The following is a 21,337-nucleotide window of genomic DNA, read 5'->3' as shown; positions in this document are numbered from 1 at the left end:
AACTAACTAAGATTATGTGCTTTTTCAGAGAGAGTGATGCCATACTTTGCCCAGGAACCCTTGTCCTACCTGACCCTGCCCACCATCAAAAATGCCTACAAGGCTTTCAGCATTAAGATCAACTTTAAACCTGATAATGTTGATGGTAAGGAAGTACAACATTAAATTAGCTTGACTGTTATTAATTGTATAGTGTATAATATTACACCTTACACTTGTCTTGATGAATCTTGCAGTTTGGTAATGTTTTGTGCTTTTTGTACTATGTTGTGAACTATGTTTGTTATATTTCCTCATGTATAATTTCACTGCGTCTTCTGTTCCTTCCCTCTCTCCCTCACTTCTTCCTTTCACCCACATGGTGGGAAGGTCTCATATTGTACGCTGGTGAGTCTCAGTGCTTGAGAACCACAGGAACGTAAGACTTATGTTGGCAGTACTGCTTTTTGGCTCCATCAGACTTTCACATAATGCATCTAGCTCAAGGATGTGAAAGAGATGCAAGATGGTGCATGGCCTGGAGTATTACAGTCATCAGCTTAGCTTGGTTACCAATCTACTTTTACATCCCACACAACTTCATCAGCTTCTACACTGCCTACATAGCAGCACTGCTGCTTAAAATCCTCGTATGCTTGAACTGTTTAAATGAAATGCTACACATGTTTGTGTAGGTGTTTTTTTTATTTTAACATCACTGCTGTTCTGAAAATAGCGAGAGCTACAGTAATTCAAATTGCCCTTGTAGTACTTACATGGTTTCTTTTCACCTACCCACATTTGGTGCTGGATGTGTGGGGACATGACAGCAACATGAATAGACATTACAGTAAAATGTTTGGAAAATCAAATGAATATTATTATATATATTGACTGGCAACTTGTGTGTGACTGTTTGGCAACAAACAAGCTACAGATTAATTGCAAAAGCTATTTGAGCATGCTTGCCTCCTTCTGCTTAAATGTGTGATACAAACATCTACAGTGTAAACTTACTTTACACTTAAACAATCAACTTTGTGCTGCACATTTATGCAATCTGCTCTCTCTAGATCACTCCTTTTCACAACTAGATGATATAGTTAGACGTGTAAGAGGGCATGTTCCCACTTCCCTGTGAGCCTCTGTGGCTCATATAAAGCATGTGTTCCTGGCATGTGGAGACAGAAAAAGGAGGACTTGTATTATGGTGTGACTGGTTGCACTTGGCAGCCCAGTGATGCCCAAATAGGGTGGCAGGTTATAACCTGGCTTTGGTTGGCTTTAAACTTGCCTCACCATGGCATGCTGCTTTACCATCCAGCCTTCAAAGAGTTTACCGTGTGTATGAAAGACTCCATTGCAAACTATGTCCATCCTAACAAGTCACTTACTCTTATATTTAGTCTAAAATCTTGATTTTCTTGAGTGAAAAATTCTACCAGTGGGATCAAACGATTATTTCAGGAAGTGGCATTATTTTGAGACAAAGCTGAAGAGCGGAAATTGTTCCACCATTGACATCCAGTATTTGCTGGAAGATAGCTGAACTTGGATATCAAGTACTGGAAGATTTCTCTTTCAAATAAAACTGCTAGATTTATTGACTTATTAAGATGGATATTATTTTAGGGTATGCATTTAGGATTACGTTTTTACTAGTACTCGCTCACCCTGTTTTTGTGGTGTAGGTATGATCCTCTACAATGGCCAGAGAAGGACCACAGGAGCAGACTTTATCTCTCTGGGACTTGTGGGCGGCCGCTTAGAGTTCAGGTCAGTTTATACTGATCTTAAAAGTTCTCCTAATTGACTGAAACCCAGCATGATGATCTTGTCAATAATCATCTGTTATGTTGTCTCAGGTTCGACGTGGGCTCCGGCATGGCCAGCATACGCGACCCCAACCCTGTCAAACTGGGAGAGTTTCACACAGTTGAGCTGTATCGCAACCACACCTTGGGCTACATCATTATAGACGGAGGGGAGCCCATCAATGGCAGCTCACAGGTACTTCTGTCAATGTGAATGTAACTCCTACTGTTACATACTGTATGTGCATTTGATTTTTTATGTCAAATTTGCCGTTATTTATTAATTTAATTATAGCACATTTCCTCTCCTCAGGGCAAGTTCCAGGGCCTGGATCTGAATGAGGAGCTGCATGTGGGTGGTTACCCCAACTACACAGTCCTCGCCAAAACTGCTGGCATTAAGACTGGTTTTGTTGGTAAGACATCAATCTGTTTATACCATGACAGAAAATATGGAATGTAGAAAAAGTCATCTTGGTGTAAAGACTTGTCCCTATTTGATATTGCTACTGTGCAGGCTGTATCCGTCAGCTGATCATCCAAGGTGAGGAAGTCATCTTCAAAGACCTTGACCGCAGCTCTACTGGTGTCACAAACTGTCCCACCTGCAAAGACCACCCATGCCAGGTCAGTTACATCCATCCACATGGTGTAGTTGTAGTATCTGTCCTGTGTTTAACTCCATAATATCCAGTTACTTTCTTCCATGTCATTATTCAGAATGGAGGGAGGTGTGAGGACTCAGATGCCAGCTTGTACAAGTGCAGCTGCCCAAGAGGATTCACAGGCAGCAACTGCCAGCACCACTCATCCCTGCATTGTCACTCAGGTACAGTCTCCACCTGACCACACAAATAAATCAAAGTACCTGTATTTGCTATCAACTTTATCAGTATTCGCCATTAACAGTGCAATATTATAGTAGTAAATGATAAAAATGGTAACGTAAGTGTTTTATGTCTCTGTTTGTGACCTGAACTCCCACAGAGGCCTGCGGACCAGATGCCACTTGCATCAGCCGCCCTAATGGCCTAGGCTATGACTGCCGCTGCCATCTTGGCAAGTTTGGAAACAAATGCATGGATGGTAAGACAGGAAGTTACTCTCATCTCTCATTAAAATATTTTTAGGAAGATATACAATGTTGGTATAGATATTTTTCATGTGTAAAGAAAAATATTTTTTCTTCAAAATATCAATCAAGAAATTCTAAATTTTAATGCATTTTCCTCTTTATTCACTTTCACAAGGGGAATTGGTGACCACTCCGCTGTTTGATGGTGAGGAATCATACATAGCCTATCCTCCCCTGACCAACATCCACGATGACCTGCGCGTTGAGCTGGAGTTCAAGCCTGTGGAAAGAGATGGCCTGATGTTCTTCTGTGGAGGGAAGAAAATGAAGGTGGAGGACTTTGTAGCCATCTCCATGGTGGAGGGACATGTAGAGTTCAGATATGAACTGGGCACAGGTAAACACAAATCTATTATAGTGTCAAGATATTACTGTATTTGTCCTTAGAATAATATATCTACAGGTACTTGTTTCTACATTTTGTTACTGTATGTGTTTTATAAATTAACATTATGAAGATTTTTAGTGCAGTTAGGGTTAGAGAGACTCAAATTGAGACTGAAAGAGTTCCAATAAAGGTATCAATTTTTATTTCACAAATTATTAGCTGGATAACACTGATTTCAGGCGAGTTTACCCTCCACGTCATCCCTGTTTATGAGGTAAATTTTCAGAGACAGTAAAATCTCTGTGGGCCTATCTTGATTTTCAGGCCAGGCAATCCTTCTCAGTCCAGAGCCTGTCTCTCTGGGCCAGTGGCACAAAGTTGTGGCTGAGCGAAACAAGAGGGCCGGCCACCTGAGGGTGGACCAAGGCCCAGTGGAAAGGAAGACGTCTCCAGGAAAAGCTCAGGGCCTCAATATTCACACCCCCATGTACCTGGGAGGAGTCCCCAGCATGGACATCCTGCCTAAGCCCGCCAATGTCAGCGAAATGTTTAAGGGATGCATAGGAGAGGTGAGATCTCCCTTTGCTAAAAAGGAAATAAAACAAAAGTTAGACAAAAGTTACATATTTTTCTGTATGTGGTAGCTTAAACTTGTCTGCACTGCCTGCTTAGGTTTCTATCAACAACAAGAAGGTGGATCTGTCCTACAGCTTCACAGAAAGCAGATCTATCCGCAAGTGTGTGGACACCAGCCCCTGTGACCGCCGACCTTGTCTGAATGGTGGTCACTGCATGTCGAGTGTTGAATATGAGTACCAGTGCCTCTGTAAGGATGGATTTGAAGGTTAGTTCTCGTGCTCGAAGTCGTCTAAACACTGGAAAAGACGTAGCATGCATCAGATCTACTTGCAACTATAATCTCTCTACATGGCTCATTATTTGAATTTATGTTTTCTGCCCATTTTTCACTTTTCACTTTCTATAACTGGATTTTCTGAGCTGTGCTTTTTCAAAGGTGACCTCCTTAGCTATAAACTATGCTCATCGGCTTCTAGGAAATGCAACTTGTGTGTCAGGACATAAAATCTGATTAAAAATTAATTTTTAAGATCTTGATTTTGCTTCCTCAAAAATATTATATTTTTCAGTTAAAATTGGTAAAAAAAGAAAAACAAAACAATGAGCACTTTCCATATATTATCTCCAAATCCTATGAACTCTCCCTGTCTTTGGTATGAACTTGACTATCAACGTTTCACCCATAACTGGTATGTGACCCTGCAGGTGAGCGTTGTGAGGTGGTGAAAGACGTGTGCCAGAGCAACCTTCAATGCCAGAATGGCGGCAGCTGTGTCGACGGCCAGTGTGTGTGTACACCCGGCCACACAGGCCTGAACTGTGAAGGAAGTAAGTACTGACTAGCTCCATAACCATGTGTACCAAATATTATCTTGAAATCAAAACCATAAATAGCAGAACGTGTATACAAATTCAGTTGCAGCCAGTTTGTCTAAAAGCAGTTCTGAAAACAATTCTCCAAATCTCAATCTCTCAAAAGCATTTGTCTCCTTACAGCACGTTACTTACTGCATACACCTGCATCCTATAGACAAAGATATTCGTCATCAAAGCAGAAAGTCTAGACATCCAGCCAGAAATGAGCCCATATGACTCACATTCTCCACAGTATGAAGCCCTACTAACATCAGACAGCTCACTCCCAGCATTGCCCTGCATGCTGGGAGGGTTAACCCTAAGTGATTACATATGTCTTATCCCTGCACTCTCATGGCTATATCCTGCACACACAGGCCAGGTCTCCAGCTTCCCCGAGGCCCTCTGGAATTTGGAAGCTAGCGAGGCAAATGGTACAGTATCTCAATATTCAGTCTGCCTGACACGACCATGACTAACAGGGGCCCGTCTGAGCTTGAGGGGCCCCACGTCCCTTCCAAGCTCAACCCGAACTGCCTACTACCTAACACATGTTCGCGCATAAACACAAACCAAACATGCGTCTGTACTCAACTGGCAACTGAGGCTCTTAAGTTGGGAGAGGGGAATTCTGCATCTATGCTAAAAAGTAATAGGATGGTAGACTCTAGTTGAGAGATCAACTGATTTGTTCTGCCTGTTTTTGGACCCATATGTAATGTGGAATTCCCCTTGTTTTTGTTTTTCTCTATCATCATGTCAATGCCTGTAAGATGGCTACTCACAACATAAAATCTTGTTTCCGTCTTCAAGAATGCCTGTCCATAAAACAAGAAAATACACACAAATACTTGTTGCTCTCTGAAGTCAGAAAATTAAATCTGCTCCACACATTTACGCTGTTACTAACAACTTAAACTGTCTGTTGAAAGCACAGTGTGGTGGTGTTTGGGTGAGTTGAGATGTATTTCAACCATATTCTGTACTTAATGTGGTATATGTGCATGGACCCATGGTGAGTTCAGTCTGAAAGGTCAGAGGTGGTGTATAGTGTGAAGAATGACAAATAACTTGCTAATGTGTTGGTGAGGACTCTCAAATGAGTTTGCATCATGGAGCCTGGTTTGGTTGTATGGAAGATCTTTGTTGTTTTTGAAATTGCAGTATTTACAAATGGATTTTGGGTACATAATGACATTTAGGATTATGATATTTTATTTCATAAATGTGTTTAAAGTGAGACTATGTAGCTTTTGAGTGATGAAATAACATTATCTTCCTCTTACAAATTCAAATTCAAAAAGTTGAATTCCTAAGCAATAAAACACACCCAATTCCTAATTTTTATACACAAAGAGGGTTTGCTGCTACAGACTTGCTTGGTTTGGTATGTAGCTTATGGTGGCTAATGTTAGCTAATGCTAGCGAACTTTAGACAGATATTGCTTTGTTACTGAGTCAGTTTGCTAACTTTATAATCTTTTTTGCTTGTGCTACTGCTAGCTATATTTTAGCATGTCACAGAAGTAAAACAAGAAAACACACTGTGTTTAATGAATTTATCTACAACATGCAAACAATTTAGTTTAGCAGTAGCACAAGCAAAGAAGAGTAATAAAGTTAGCAAACTTATTCAGTAATATCCGCTACACAGCAATATCTCTCACAAGTTTGCTAACATTAGCTACCATAAGCTGACGTTACTAGTCATAAAAGACCAAGCCAGGCTGTAGTGTTAATGTAGCAAAATCCCTGAGTGTATTTAACTAAACATTTTATTGTTTATGATTTCAATGTTTCATTGGTAAGAGGAAGAATGTGCTATTTCTACTTGTAAAAGTTACAAGTCTTTAAGCTTTAAGCACCACTAACAAACAAAATACTTTGCTAAGTGATTTTAATGAAAGAATACCTCTTTGTCTATAACTGTTGGATCTAACTAAGTCGGTCTTATCAGGGTTTCATCCATGCTTTCACCACTAGAGGGCACCATAACAGTGAGGATGAAAGTTCACTGCAGCCTTATTATTATTTGAATGTTGTTTTGATTTGTATTTACTGTATTTTCTGTAGATTCACCTTATCAGTATGCAGCTCATTTCCACAATGATGGATACATTGCCCTTCCTAAATCCATTTTTCCAAGAAGGTAACTGTAGTTTGCTTTTCTACACTGTTTTATTCTCACAGATGGTAAGCATCATGAGTAAAATTATTGGTATTTTTTCTGTTAAAGTACCCATGACTCCCCAGAGACCATCGAACTGGAGATCAACACTGGCTCCTCTGAGGGCCTGATCTTGTGGCAGGGAGTGGTAAGTCCTGGTCCTGTCTTGAGACTTATCTATCGGACTGAGCCTTCCCTTCCACCTTTTCATCATCACCTTAACTTTGCTACTACACTTCAGCACTCACTCATCCCCATTACCTCAGTGACGCTCATTAATGTTCTCATAACATTCAGCGAGTTTTGAACTTACATTTCAACAATAATACATCACTTACACAATACTGCCTTTTCTTTCATTACAAGGTTTTACTAGCTGTTGAGCAGCATTCATCATCACACTGTCTAATTTATGCTTGTGCAACTGAGGCTGTAACATTGTTGGGCATGTTGGCTGCGAGCCCGGCTCTGTCTGACACCACTAAATAAATGCATGTTGCTTCTTTAACTCACCCTCCATTTTCCTCAGGAGACCAATGGCGCACGCAATTTGCGAAAGGTGCATGCTAGTAAAAAGGTATCCACTCAAACACAAGACACTCCTTATTTATTTGGCATTTGCATACCATGTGCTTTCCATACAAATATGTATAGTAGAAGAATTATAAGATATTTCTGGAGAACTATGTGATTTGAAATGAAATGTATCTGTGTTTGTACTGCACAATGTGCATGATGGCTTCTCTTGTCACTGTTATTTTGCATGAAAGGTTTTATGTCACAAATACTGTTGGGAGCGATCTGGCTGCATTGCAGCTGGACAGTGGTTCACAGTATTCAGTCACACAACATCTTCTACCTCTGCTGACTAACACATTTATTTCCAGGAACTTGGAGAACACGGCAAAGGCAAGGACTTCATTAGCCTCAGCCTTCAGAATGGACACCTTGTTTTCAGGTGACTCAGCCCTGTACCCCTGTAGTTCTGTTGACATCTGGACGAGTATTATTATTTTCAGCTCATATTAATGTTAGTAATGCTGATGATTTAAATGACATCCAGTTACCAGTTGGGCAGCGGAGAAGCAGAGATCTTGTCCCGGAAGTCCATCAATGATGGGAGATGGCATAAGATCACAGCAGTCAGGTATGATTACATATTTTTATATATATATATATATATATATATATATATATATATATATATATATACATGTACAAACTAACCATTAGACGTTTCAATAGGTGCTCTTGTCAACAAAGTTCTTGCACACCATGAAGTCTTAATGACAGGTGTGTAGGAGTAAACCTCTGTAAATTGAGAAGGAACCAGAAATCCCACACACTGTTGGTGACTTAATTTACAGTAATTGTGATGTTTTGGTAAAACATCAGGTAAGATTCCCAACTTTGATGAAGGTCTACCAACTAAAATGTTGTAATCAGATAAAGTGAGTACAATTGACCAACATTGTGCAGGATTTCTGGTGCCATCTCATATGCCTTCGTCGTTACTTCTTTTCAAATTAAACTTAAAACTGTATTTCGCTGCAATAAAAAATGCAACAAAAGCAACAAAGCAGACATAATTTCACTGTAACCAATTACTGGAACTCAAGCAATCCAAACACATCCAAACATTTGAAATACCACAGCATGCTTTGAAAAATTGTCACCCACAATGCTATGGTTCTTTTTATATTTTCATTCACATTTTCATTTGTGTTCTCTTGTCAAAAAGTTAGCCCAATAACTGTGGACCCCACTAATGGTTGTTTGTAGCTGTATTGTTTTTTTATTATGATATACTGTACCAACTATATCAGCTATTATCAATATATCAACTGATTAGTCTGTGTACATTCAGTTTTGGATTTTGAGTTGTGTTCATTTTCTAATGTTTCCCCTTTTTCTTGCAGAACTGGAAAAGATGGATACATCCAGATTGATGGAGGAGCCGCGCTACATGGGCAGTCTAAAGGCAGAAGCCTCATGGTCAACACCAAAGGCAGCATATACCTTGGTGAGTGGATTGAAAGTATGGAGCCCCGAAACTGACAAAATCTAGTGACAAGTCAGATATATTACTGAATACATCAATAGATAATATTGTTGGGTAAATAATTGAAATGGAGTGTGAAAAAATATAAATCTTTATACGTTTTCTTTAGCTATCACTATAAAGACCAAAAAGCTTTTTTTCAAAGCTTTAATAGTTTAAATATATTAAATGTGAACTTTTGTTTTTCTCTTCTGTTTTTTCTTTCCTTCCGCTCTTTCAATTTCTTATTTTTTTGGTCTTGGGACACATTTAATAATGTATCTGTTCCCTATTTTTCTCACCACATTTCCAATTTTACTCATGCTTATATGATAATTAGATGGGTGTGTCTATGTGTGTCCAGAGCAGTGACTGGTCCAGGGTTTGTGTGTGTGTGTGTGTGTGATACCAGTGGAGCAGTCGAGAGGACTGTGTGGCTAGCTAACTTAACTGAATACACTGGTAGCTAAACCAAAAACACTAAGCACCAGCCTTTTCAGCTAGCTACCTAGCTGAAGCTAGCTTTCAGTAGCCAGAGCATTTTAGCTGGTGAGCTAATGCTAACAAAGTTAGCTACCTAACGTTACTTGGAGGTGCACATACACCATTTTTCTATCTTAACTATAAAATTATCTTCATCTTCATCAAGTGAATGTCTCTTGTCTTCATCAAGGACCACAATGGAAACAGGTGCTTTAGTGAGTTTAGCTGCCAGTGTTGTGAGTTAAGCTAACTATCCACGGCCCTCTTGATTCCAGTGATGTTACACATTTTTACCTTTCGCTACATTTTTAAATTTTTTCCAAATTAGCAAAGTTATCTGGGTCATTTATTTAAAGCTGTATCAAAGAACAAAATTTCCTCAAAACTGTTTTGTGGCTCCAAATGTCCAAAGATGAAATTTATCACTGGTTGCTTATTATGTGTTTTTCTCATGTGACAGGCGGAGCCCCAGACATGGCTGCTATGACAGGAGGGAAGTTTTTGTCAGGAATGACGGGCTGCGTGAGGAACCTGACACTGATGAACGCCCGGCCGGGACAGCAGCCAGCCCAGGCCATCGACCTGCAAGCCCATGCAGCCCACGGCATCAACGTGCAGCCATGCTCTTCATAGATCGCAGCACACACACGAACACACATATACAAACACACACATTAAACACACACAGAGACTATGGAGTGATGTCATACACACACAGCAGACTCACACAGAAGAGAGGCTGACACAAACTTGGTGCTTTGCTGCTACCCAAAAAATCAAGATGACACAACAGAATATGTTTCTCTGTGTGCAGTAAAACCAAAAAGAGAGAACAAATGAAACAATATTAACAAGTCTTCTCTTCCTCAGTGTTGTATTCTCAATGAAGGACTATTAACACAGGAGAACCAGTACAGTTTACATACTTCCAGCAGTAGTTTTAGCCATGAGAAGAGTAAGAGTAAAACATATTAGGCCTTCTACGATGGGTCAGATCCTATGGAGTTGGAGATGTTTTTACAGCACTGAATTTTTATTTATATACATATGAATATATATATATTATATTTGTGGGGGAAAACATGCAAACTAACCATAACTGCTCTTCACCTTTCCTAGAGTTTATTCTGGGTTCTAATACTGTGTGTCCATGGCTTTTTATAGGCCTAACTGTATTAATACTTGAAGATGTTTAGGCCTTCTCTCTTCACTTCTGTAGAGGAACCTTTTTTTTTTTTTTTTTGGCGCGAGCATGCTTACAGTCTTTTGCAAATTGTTGGGAGAGGAGCGCACACGGTCATGGTCACATGCAGCTTCAGTACACAACTCAGGTCGTTAAATACAAATTAATAACCGCAAATGTTACATGTACTGCCGCTTTAACACGGCTGCTTTGCAAGTCATTCACAACGCTGTTGTGTCTTCTGTGTCTGTTTTATTTTTTTTGTTCTTTTTTATGAAAAAGAAAGAAACCTTGGTGCTAATGTCAGACATGAAGATACAGCACATAGTCATATGGTTTCCTGTCTGTCACATGTAGAGGTGTGTTTTAGTGATTTGGTTACTTAAGATAAAGAAAACTAAAGCAGTATACGGTAGTGTACCATTTGTTGATATGCATGGCATTTGAGGTTGATTTTATAATAATATGGCATGATTTGTTGCCTCCACAGACTTATTTGATTGAGTAGATCTCAAAAAACAGTTTTAAAAAGCTGAAAAGGGTGTAATTTTTTATGTGTGCTTGTTGAAGATATTGTTTTATTTGTAAAACTATCTGCCAGTCAGGTAGATATCTTTATCAGTTGAGAATGAGTGTGTATGCTAGTAAATTTGTTGGTTATGTATGTCTCAGCCTTTTCCATTTCTGACAGGTCACTCTACTTTAAGCCACAGTATGGAGTCAGGTGTGTGTGTGTGCGTGTGTGTGCGTGTGTGTGCGTGTGTGTGCGTGTGTGTGCGTGCATGTGTCATTATCCATATCCTCAGGAGGGTCAACCCAGAACTGCCTCAAGATGTTACTTAATTTTCAGGTTTGGTAGCTTTAGGGACAATTCAGTAAGCTATAAAACTCTGAAGGCTCTGTAGTTCTGTCGGTTGTCTTCTCTGCAGAGGGAGATTCATCTGCAGCTAACAGCAGTAGGACACAGTTGGGATAGTGTTTGGTCGTGTGGGAATGCAGAGGAAGCCTCCTGCAGGTGCTGTGACCAGTAGTGTTGCTCTAATAAAGCATGCTCGCCCACCTTTAGTCGACCACACCTCAAAACCACAACGGCACGATCACTTTGGGGTTCACAAACCTTTCACATTTTTGTAAGCTTAAAATATTTGTATTAATATCCTAAAAATGAGCACTATCCTTTCTCTTAGAGTTGCTTCATTTTTATTTATTTTATGTTTTTTGTTTTTCTTTTCCTTTTTTTCATCGCTTTTGTTTCAAGGCTTGATTCTGCTGTTTTAGAGCAATCACAGAAGCTTGCTATTTTCTTTCCTCTGGTTATTGTGTATTGGCTCCCACATCCCCTTGTTTTCCCCTTATGTTTGAGTTTGAATACGGCCCCCGGTAAGTTCTTCAGAAATCCCCAAATAAAGTTCCAAGAAAGGTTAATATGTAATACCTGACTGGAACTGCCGGGTCAAATGGTTGGACACCGGTCTTATTATTCACTCAATGAAAAAAGTCTTAGGCTCCAAATGCAACAAATATATTATCTACACAGAAAGGTGTCATCATGTTTGTTTAAATATGAACATGTGGATTGAAAAGAGCCACTGCTGTGGTCCAGGTTTAGGACACTGAAGCAGAGAATGAAGGTGTGTGTGCGCCCCTTGTTGGGTGCCTTTTGTGTATCTGCTCTTAAACTGGATTTTCATATATACACTGTACACTCTTGCCCAATGCAAAGTTGTCAAAAAAACTGCCACTGCTTATTGGTTGTTTTTAGGCCATTGCAAAATATGAAAGGTGCACTTTTAGTAACAATGGAAATGTTTATTTTGAAAATTTTTAAACATTTAGCTGTTTCACTTCTGAATGGCAGAAAAAGCGGATAACTTGGTTAAATGAATGAAATTGTACCAGATGAAATATTGCCCATGTCAGGACTACCTGACATCCATTTTCAGTGTTGAAAAGAGACTCCCCTTGCCCTTGGTGTTTCTTAATTAAAAACAAAATTCATGTGCTATTTGTAATCTCGTGAGTTTTCTTTTTTCACCTCTGTATTGCTGTGTTCTGCTCTATGGTGGGAGGGTTCTTTAGATGGAGCATTTTTGCGCCAAATCACCTCATTGTTCCCAAATAATCCATTGTACAGGTAACCCTTAAACCCAGGCCCTGAAAATAGGCAGATTACACTGCCTATTAAGAAAGTTAAGATCCAATGTTCCCTTGTAGAGATTACGCCCAAATCAGGTTTCTAAAATAAACCTGTCCCATGGGTACAGTACTCTCATCTTACAGTCTACTGAATTTATTTGTTAAATTACCTTGGCGATGGATAAATACGTAAAGCATAATGTAAAGTGAAAATTCGGATTAACAAAAAAGAAAAGGTTAAGTTAGGTTGTTGATACTGATAGTATACTGATTATATACAGTACAATGTCATAACAGTAGTGTACATTAATCACCCTCAGAGCCACAGGGGGTTTACCGGTACATAAAATGGGGACTAATGGTTCTGTGGCAAAAACAAAACAAAACAGAAGATGTCAGTCTGTCAGAGGATTTTTGCCACAGGACGATGAGACAGAGGTGGGTTTGGGGTGGCTCAGTTTTCACGCTCACATTATGGTGATTATGTAAAAGAATGTTGCTTCAGTAAGCTCTGGGGTCCATTGTTCATCCTCAGTTTTATACATGGGGCGTCACAAATCTGCCATCCTTCAAAAAGGTGAGCTCTTCTACTTACTATAGTTTTCTTTTTTTTTTTGGTAAAACTTCTCATTTCTCAAATTTGTTATTTTCCCATCTAGCGATAAATAAATCATCACTCACACAACCTGCTTGAAAAGAAGGGCCAAAGTCTTGTAGTGTATTTTTAGTAGTAGTAGAGCCACACAACAATTAATTATGTCTCAATAAAACGTAACCTGTCCTACTGTCTTGTCATGTGTTTGGACTTTTTTTCTCTGTGCCAATAACATATGTATATATAGCATGATGCGGCAAAGTGGCATTCTTAAAGGGCCATTCCACCAATTTTACACATAATTTCACTCGTGGGGAGTACTACTCACACTGTGAAAACGTACAATGTCTTTTATGGCTCTGGAGGCAATTTACTAAAGTCTGAAAATATCAACCTCTAATGAGGTCATCATGGCTATCCCAGCTTGGGCTTGGAGACTTTAAATTTAAAAGTCTGTGTTACAAACGGGGTGTGATGTTTGAAAGGTATGGGCAAATTGCATTATGGGAAGTGTAGGATCCTGTGTTTTTGTAGCTTGACCCATATTAGGAACTAAAAGACAGAATATCTTGTTCTCTACTGCTGCAATCTTTCGTTAATCTGTATCTTGCAACTCCCCAAATTTAATGGAAGTGCACAAAATCTCTGGCCTAAACAAAACACAATCCTGACTTTTCAAGCATTTCAAGACTGAAAGCACCATAGCACCAGGCCCATTAGTGGCATTTAGGAAACCCGTATGTGACACACTGAACCAAGATCATTTCACTGACCTCCTTTCTTCAACACAGCTGAATTATATGTATGTAAAGTCCTGCATGTCTAGGACGCTGTGTGTCCTTGTTCCACTAGTGATACTAAAATTAATTCACAGTAGAAATAAGATCCCATCACAAATGCGGCCCAACATTTAGTGCATTATTGACAATAAACACAATTTTAACACAATACTGATGCAACACTTGAACAATTCTTTCTTTTTTAAGAAATTCACTTAGACAGCCTAATATCATAGTTCCATCACAGTGGAGCTCTGTGGTCATTTCTTGACAGAAATGCATCACTTTCTTGGCTCTAGGTATGTTGTGTCACACTGTCACGCAGATATCAGTTATTTGACACCAATCCTGGTTATTTTATACCTTTCTTTCAGTGACATTTAACAGCAGGGCCTTGGGCATTGCTATTTGGCCAACACCTCAATTGTTATCTAGAAACTCAATAGTCACTTTCAACAGATGTCATCCTCACTGTGCAGGTACAGTATCTATACCTGCTCAAAGCATTATAAAGGCAGACTCTGGGCTATGACACTGACCTTTTCAAATAATTGGCAATGAGACACAGTCTTCAAGTTTGGTAAAATGCTTCATTAAAGTTTATATATTTACTGAAGTCCCTTTAGTTCATAGGTTCTAAATATTTCAGCACATGCAGGACTGAATCTATTAGGTGGCCTTTTTGTCATATTTATAATCATGGTTCAGGTCAGGTCAGGCTGTCAAGCTCGCATAGGAAGTGTGTTATCAAGTTGCTCTCTCTAAGCCTCTTCTTTCTGAGCCTCAGGGATTGTGATTAAATCATCCTGCCCTCAAACCATGATGAAGTCTTGACTTTCACAAGTGTGTATCGCATGTTCATTTAACACTGCACGCTGCTGAACTGAAGGATTGAATATGTTGGTCAAACACTCATGCTCATTTTTCTGACTGTCAGTATTGTTATAGCTCAAGTTTTAGCAAATCCCACGCACTGTCAGTCAAACTCCACAAAGAGGTGGGAGAAAGAAAGGGCTAAGGAAGAAACATGAACTTCCTGAGAGGAGCAATGGGTTTATGGTGCCGCTTGCTGATCCATTACATATTACTGTGGAACACTATTAGGCTCAACCTCTGTGGGAGGAACAGGAACACAGAGATATTGTACAAACACCACAAGATCCCTGGGGAGCACACCTATTGGTCGGATGTTAAATCTCCACATTACACATGCCTTGTGCCTCCAATGAACAGACTCTTCTTCACATGAGACCAACTTTGTGTGTAACATCCAAAGGACATTTTATTTCCACTTTAATGAAGAACTTGAGCACAAGTGGATTTTTATAATTTCCCTCCTCAAGATCACCAGATAGAAAATCATGCTCGTTTTACAGGTACTGTGATTCTGTGCATTTTCAACTGATTCAATTTGTGTATTTTATTATGGTACATACTAGTGATTTCTTTGATTTCTTTGTTTTTCTTTAGAGCTTTGCAGTTTGGTGTCTACTAGCATCAGGTAATATAATGATTGTTTAATTTCTTATTAGTTCATGCACACAATAGTTTACAAATAGTTACAAAAAATGTTTTTATAACAGATCAAAGACTTCTTCCTCCAGACCTTCAATTCTTTGTTAATGCATTGGAAAGTAAGCCCTGCATTATATTTTTGCCTTACTCTATTGAGAAATTAAGCATTAATGCACAACAGATTGTCTCTTCCCTTCCGCAGCCTGTAAGACAGCCTGGTTTGATGAAGGGGATGTTTCCGGTGACAGGGACTCAGAGGTCTTGAGTGACTTGAGAAGGACGCACTGGACGAGGATCTGCTCCAACCCAGTGGACATGGAGGCTCAGACAGTTTCTGGAATCAAGTCGCAGCACACCAGGAACTCTTTTCACACGTAAACTCTTAACTTTCGATGATTCATACTGTGGTACAACGTCTGAGTCAAAAACTGTTTATTTTCCGCTTTTTATGAATAACAGACATTTTTAATCATAATTTTCTAGAACTGAAACAAATATTTACAGAGCTTTGAGAAATCACTGTACTATTTTGCATGATTTCAAGGTATTTTAATATAACTGAAAAAACATATTTGTCTTTCAGATATTAACACATGTTCCTAATACATAATGTGAGTTGGTGTAGTCCTGACAACTAATAGTAGATATTGGCTAATATTAATAGGATCCTCTATGGGATATTGTTTCCACTGCTCCAAACCAACTCAATAAGGACAAAACAAGTGCAAACATTTCGCATGGGCCAGAAATAGTTGTTTATATTCATCAAAAAATTAACTTTAAAGGCTGTTATTTGATACCTTATGTAAGGAGATTTGTGCTCAAATGAATGGCTGCACACATGGTGGTGGAAATATACAGGTGTCAGGTGTTTAACTCACTCTAGAGTTGGTGACGTGTAGAGGATCAATACACACAAACTAGCATGAGCTACCACTTTTAGAAATGATGAAACAGTAGATTACTTAGACTCAGGTTTTTGAATACCACATATTTTTTCTTGGTGCTAAAACCAACATTGGGATGGGTGTTTTGCAGTTACAGTGCATCAGAGGGCCTTGTATGCCTTAACTCAGAACAGAGACAGTGTGACTATTACAAGGTCAAGTTCACCCGCACAGGACAGTTCTGCTCAGGTATTTGGCATTACAAAAAATGATACTTAATTTATTTCAAGGAAAAACATTTAGGGTTGAGCTCTAAAATATGGGTTTCTTTGATTCCTCATTGTTTGTAGGATGCTCTGGTTTGATCATAACAACCCAACAGGAAACTGAGACTATGAGGTCCTCAGCGACCTCCTAAACATATACCCAAGAGAAATTTGCCCTAAGCCAATAGCCATCGAGGTCCAGACCATCTCTGGGGAACCTGCCTCCAACACCTCAGATACTTTTTAAAGTGAGATTAACAACATAGAAAAATAGAATTACCTGAAGATGAAGGGGTGATAGGCTTCACTCATCACCTCCCTTTCCTCTTTGTTGCAGTTATGATGCCACCTATGGGTTTGCCTGTGTAAATGTAGATCAGGGGAGCATCAATTGTGAAGTTTACAGTCATATTTACGTGTCCGAAAGAGTTTTGTGAAGGCACGTATCTTCTTTTGTTTTGGACTGAACATACTAAAGTGAAAATAATTCACCAGTTGATTGGCCAGTAAATTATTTTCAAGAACTATTTTCCAAATATTCACAGATGGTCAAGTCTGTGGAAACCCAATTAGCATTGAGGCCAAGACAGCAAGTGGAATATCTACCAAACACACTGCAGACACCTACAGTGGTGTGAAAAAGTGTTTGCCCCCCTTCCTGATTTCTTATTTTTTGGCATGTTTGTCCCACTTAAATGTTTCAGATCATCAAACAAATTTAAATATTAGTCAAAGATAACACAAGTAAACACAAAATGCAGTTTTTAAATGAAGGTTGTTATTGTTAAGGGGGAAAAAATCCAAATTTACATGGCTCTGTGTGAAATAGTGATTGCCCGCTAAACCTAATAACTGGCTGGGCCACCCTTAACAGCAACAACTGCAAGCAAGCATTTGCGATAACTTGCAATGAGTCTTTTACAGCGCTGTGGAGGAATTTTGACCCACTCATCTTTGCAGAATTGTTGTAATTCAGCCACATTGGAGGGTTTTCGAGCATGAACTGCCCTTTTAAGGTCATGCCACAGAATCTCAATAGGATTCAGGTCAGGACTTTGACTAGGCCACTCCAAAGTCTTCATTTTGTTCTTCTTCAGCCATTCAGAGGTGGACTTGCTGGTGTGTTTTGGATCATTGTCCTGCTGCAGAACTCAAGTTCGCTTCAGCTTGAGGTCACAAACAGATGGCTGGACATTCTCTTTCAGAAGTTTTTGGTAGACAGCAGAATTCATGGTTCCATTTATCACAGCAAGTCTTCAAGGTCCTGAAGCAGCAAAACAGCCCCAGACCATCACACTACCACCACCACATTTTACTGTTGGTATGTTGTTCTTTTTCTGAAATGCGGTGTTAGTTTTATGCCAGATGTAATGGGACACACACCTTCCAAAAAGTTCAACTTTTGTCTCGTCAGTCCACAGAGTATTTTCCCAAAAGTCTTGGGGATCATCAAGATGTTTTCTGGCAAAAATGAGACGAGCCTTAGCGTTCTTTTTGCTCAGCAGTGGTCTTTGTCTTGGAACTCTGCCATGCAGGCCATTTTTGCCCAGTCTCTTTCTTATGGTGGAGTCATGAACACTGACCTTAACTGAGGCAAGTGAGGCCTGCAGTCCTTTGGATGTTGTTGTGGGGTCTTTTGGGACCTCTTGGATGAGTCGTCGCTGCGCTCTTGGGGTAATTTTGGTTGGCTGGCCACTCCTGGCCATTTGTGGATAATGGCTCTCACTGTGGTTTGCTGGAGTCCCAAAGCTTTAGAAATGGCTTTATAACCTTTTCCAGACTGATAGATCTCAATTACTTTCTTTCTCATTTGTTCCTGAATTTCTTTGGATCTCGGCATGATGTCTAGCTTTTGAAGATCCTTTGGTCTATTTCACTTTGTCAGGCAGGTCCTATTTAAAAGATTTCTCAGGTGTGATAAACCACAGTTATGTTTTAACAAGTGGGGCAATCACTTTTTCACACAGGGCCATGTAGGTTTGGAATTGTTTTCCCTTAATAATAACAACCTTAATTTAAAAACTGCATTTTGTGTTTACTTGTGCTATCTTTGACTAATATTTAAATTTGTTTGATGATCTGAAACATTTATGTGTGACAAACATGCAAAAAAATAAATAAATCAGGAAGAGGGCAAACACTTTTTCACGCCACTGTACCTCTCGTAAGAACCTTGTTTTGTTATCAAACATACGGGTTTAATGTGGCTTTTACTCAGTCAAGCAGCCTCTCATAATGAGTGCTTTATTCTGCTCTTTATATTCCAGCTATGATGGTACTTCTGGGTTTGTATGCATCAATGAAAAACAGGAGTAAAGAAAGTGAGGATTATCAAGTGATACTGACCTGTCCCTCAGATTTCTGTCAGGGTAAGTTTTCATGCAGGTAGGATTAATTTTTCTACATGTGTGATTTTATCTTATAAAGCTGTTGAGCTTTGAGAAAAGGGAAAAGGAAAAATGTGGATCACAACAAGACCTTAATATACATATGAGCCTTATTGATGCCAGTTTTCTGGTCTTCATGGCAGACGACAAACTCTTCCAGCCAGCTGTTCATCCTCACTGCTGCCCAGCACTCCAGAGACTCAGCTGCCCAGTGCCTCAGAGCCGTCATCAGTCCTGCTCCTGGGCTGCTGCAATCCATTGTTTCTGAGCTGCAGCAGTCTTCTGAGCCTCCTGAGCTGCAGCCTCCTGGTTTCCAGGCATCACTGGCTCCACCAGTCCCTCTGTCGTCGGCCTCCAATCCTACCGTTCTGCATTTGGGTCCTTTCCCTGTTCTCCGCTTGCCAACACCGTGATACAGGTTAGGTGTGCAAATTGCCTAAGTTACCATGGCGATGTACCCCAGTAAGAAGTGAACCACTGTCGTAACCCTGAAAACCCAGGGTTTAACCTGAAGTTACCTCGCTAACCCCAAATCCTGCTTCATAGTACAGGCAACAAGAGTCTCCACTGGTTACCTGGCAACCCCACAACAGGAAGTGACTGCGCCTGGCCAAGATTTAGTCAGGCACATAACCCTGTGTAAACTACACCGTGTTGTTTTTACACTGTTTTTTTGGGTGGATGAAACAGACAAGATATAGCATGTTACTTAATGAGTTTTAGAGGTGCTGGGCAGATTTTGTTACCTTTGGACAGAGCCAGGCTAGCTGTTACCCTTGTTTTCAGTCTTTATGCTAAGCAAACCTGCTGCTGGCAGTAGCTTCATATTTACTGTACAGACATGAGTGGTATTTCCAAAAAAAACTATTCCTTTAAATGGGTACGCCAGTGATTCAGTATTACACTTCCATTTTCACAGGTGGAGCAGTTCTCCGTGTGAGAGTAAAGTGACATTCCTGTGTAAAACTGATGGAGTGCCCCTTTAATAGTTTGCTTATTATATATTTTGCAGATATGACGCTACTCATGGCTTTGCCTGTGTTAATGCTGAGCAGCCTGGTGGATTACGCTGTCAAGACTACAAGGTCCGCTTTACATGCACTGTTGGTGCAGGATGTGTAGTAACTGCTAAGACAAAGTGTTCAACATGTATCATATTTAGTATTTGTTGCTGTATAGTGTGTTGTGTCTAAGGATTCCTCATTTAGTGAGACAATTTAGTCTCATTCCAAATGACCTACAGTGTCTCCTCAGATAGCAAACACAAATATTCTCTTATTGCAGGGTCTTCTGGTATATTTTCATGTATGTTGTCATAAAAAGAAAAGAATGTCATAGGACCTGCCCCCAAGGTGTGGTTATTTCAGCCTGCAGACATCTGTGGATAAGAGTGCCACTTCCTTAAAAACAGGATGTCTGTGGGTTAATTAGTCAGGGTTGCATCATGCATATTCGTCATGTGCACAGGGAAATTGTATACAAAAGCACATTTCCAGATCCAGACTTCAGAGAGCAGAATTGTTGTTGATTAACGCCTTCATATCAACAGTTAACAAGTTAACATCTAGCCTTGTGTTTAACAAGAAAAACAATGATTAATGTGGTTACTGTAAGTGTCAGGTGATGACCCATTCACAGGGGAGTGTCTACTTGTGGACAAAACACATTTTTATAATCATAACATAAACCTCCCTCCTTCAGATAAGTCCTGTGTAATCTGCACTCGTTTCAGACTTAAAAGATACATCTACTGAAATTAGCATGCTAACCTGCTAGCCCCAGGCTGACTCAGTTGTGTGTAGATAGTAACTCTGGATTTGCACGTGTTGTTTCTCTATTGTGCACGTTCCTAAACCTAACCAAGTAGTTTTATTGCCTAAACTTGCCTAATCTTGTGAGAGTTTCCGCAAATCCAGGGTTATCATGTAGACAGGATCCTTGTTCCGGCTCGGAATGTATTGTAATACCACTACGTGGTCCAATAGTATGGCTCAGGCAGTTCCAGCTGGGAGATGTGCGCCAGCGGCGAGTTTGCTACATTACACAAGCTCTCTTAGCTTTTTTAGTCTAATAAATAAACAAAATAAACTCACAAAATGTCAAAGAAAATATTCTTACACCTATTTTTCTTATCAAACAGAAAAATACAACCGTACACCATCTGAATTCACGTTTCTCTTGTTCACTGAACCATTATATCGTAAAAAC

General features: G+C 39.7%; 1 protein-coding gene and 1 long non-coding RNA gene across 13 annotated transcripts in view; one reads left to right on the top strand and one right to left on the bottom strand.

Moving 5' to 3' along the window:
• The window catches only part of hspg2 (heparan sulfate proteoglycan 2), a 94,684-nt gene extending 82,115 nt beyond the window's left edge, over positions 1–12,569 (top strand). For 7 of the 12 annotated variants that reach the window (XM_044212738.1, XM_044212735.1, XM_044212741.1 and 4 more), the window contains 20 exons: positions 29–145; positions 370–387; positions 1,671–1,755; positions 1,845–1,989; positions 2,107–2,209; positions 2,311–2,420; positions 2,514–2,622; positions 2,781–2,879; positions 3,044–3,265; positions 3,581–3,825; positions 3,929–4,100; positions 4,541–4,663; positions 5,068–5,124; positions 6,764–6,839; positions 6,927–7,005; positions 7,387–7,434; positions 7,745–7,815; positions 7,921–8,004; positions 8,777–8,880; positions 9,842–12,569. In XM_044212738.1, coding sequence (XP_044068673.1) covers positions 29–145; positions 370–387; positions 1,671–1,755; positions 1,845–1,989; positions 2,107–2,209; positions 2,311–2,420; positions 2,514–2,622; positions 2,781–2,879; positions 3,044–3,265; positions 3,581–3,825; positions 3,929–4,100; positions 4,541–4,663; positions 5,068–5,124; positions 6,764–6,839; positions 6,927–7,005; positions 7,387–7,434; positions 7,745–7,815; positions 7,921–8,004; positions 8,777–8,880; positions 9,842–10,014 — 2,240 coding nt within the window. In that variant the 3' untranslated portion in view covers positions 10,015–12,569. The remainder of the gene's footprint in view (positions 1–28; positions 146–369; positions 388–1,670; positions 1,756–1,844; positions 1,990–2,106; positions 2,210–2,310; positions 2,421–2,513; positions 2,623–2,780; positions 2,880–3,043; positions 3,266–3,580; positions 3,826–3,928; positions 4,101–4,540; positions 4,664–5,067; positions 5,125–6,763; positions 6,840–6,926; positions 7,006–7,386; positions 7,435–7,744; positions 7,816–7,920; positions 8,005–8,776; positions 8,881–9,841) is intronic. The other 5 variants (XM_044212734.1, XM_044212737.1, XM_044212736.1 and 2 more) reach the window with 5 other exon arrangements.
• A 2,761-nt stretch (positions 12,570–15,330) lies between these two features.
• LOC122883698 lies at positions 15,331–20,214 on the bottom strand. The gene is made up of 2 exons (XR_006379693.1): positions 19,089–20,214; positions 15,331–17,103 (listed from the first exon to the last, which is right to left on the bottom strand). It is a non-coding gene; the product is annotated as an uncharacterized LOC122883698 (long non-coding RNA).
• Positions 20,215–21,337: the final 1,123 nt, after the last annotated feature.

This window comes from Siniperca chuatsi, linkage group LG10 (genome assembly GCF_020085105.1).
Source record: "Siniperca chuatsi isolate FFG_IHB_CAS linkage group LG10, ASM2008510v1, whole genome shotgun sequence".
In the NCBI taxonomy this organism is placed as follows: domain Eukaryota; kingdom Metazoa; phylum Chordata; class Actinopteri; order Centrarchiformes; family Sinipercidae; genus Siniperca; species Siniperca chuatsi.
The sequence above is the reverse complement of the archived record's forward strand: the minus strand, read 5'-3'. Positions and strand labels throughout refer to the sequence as shown.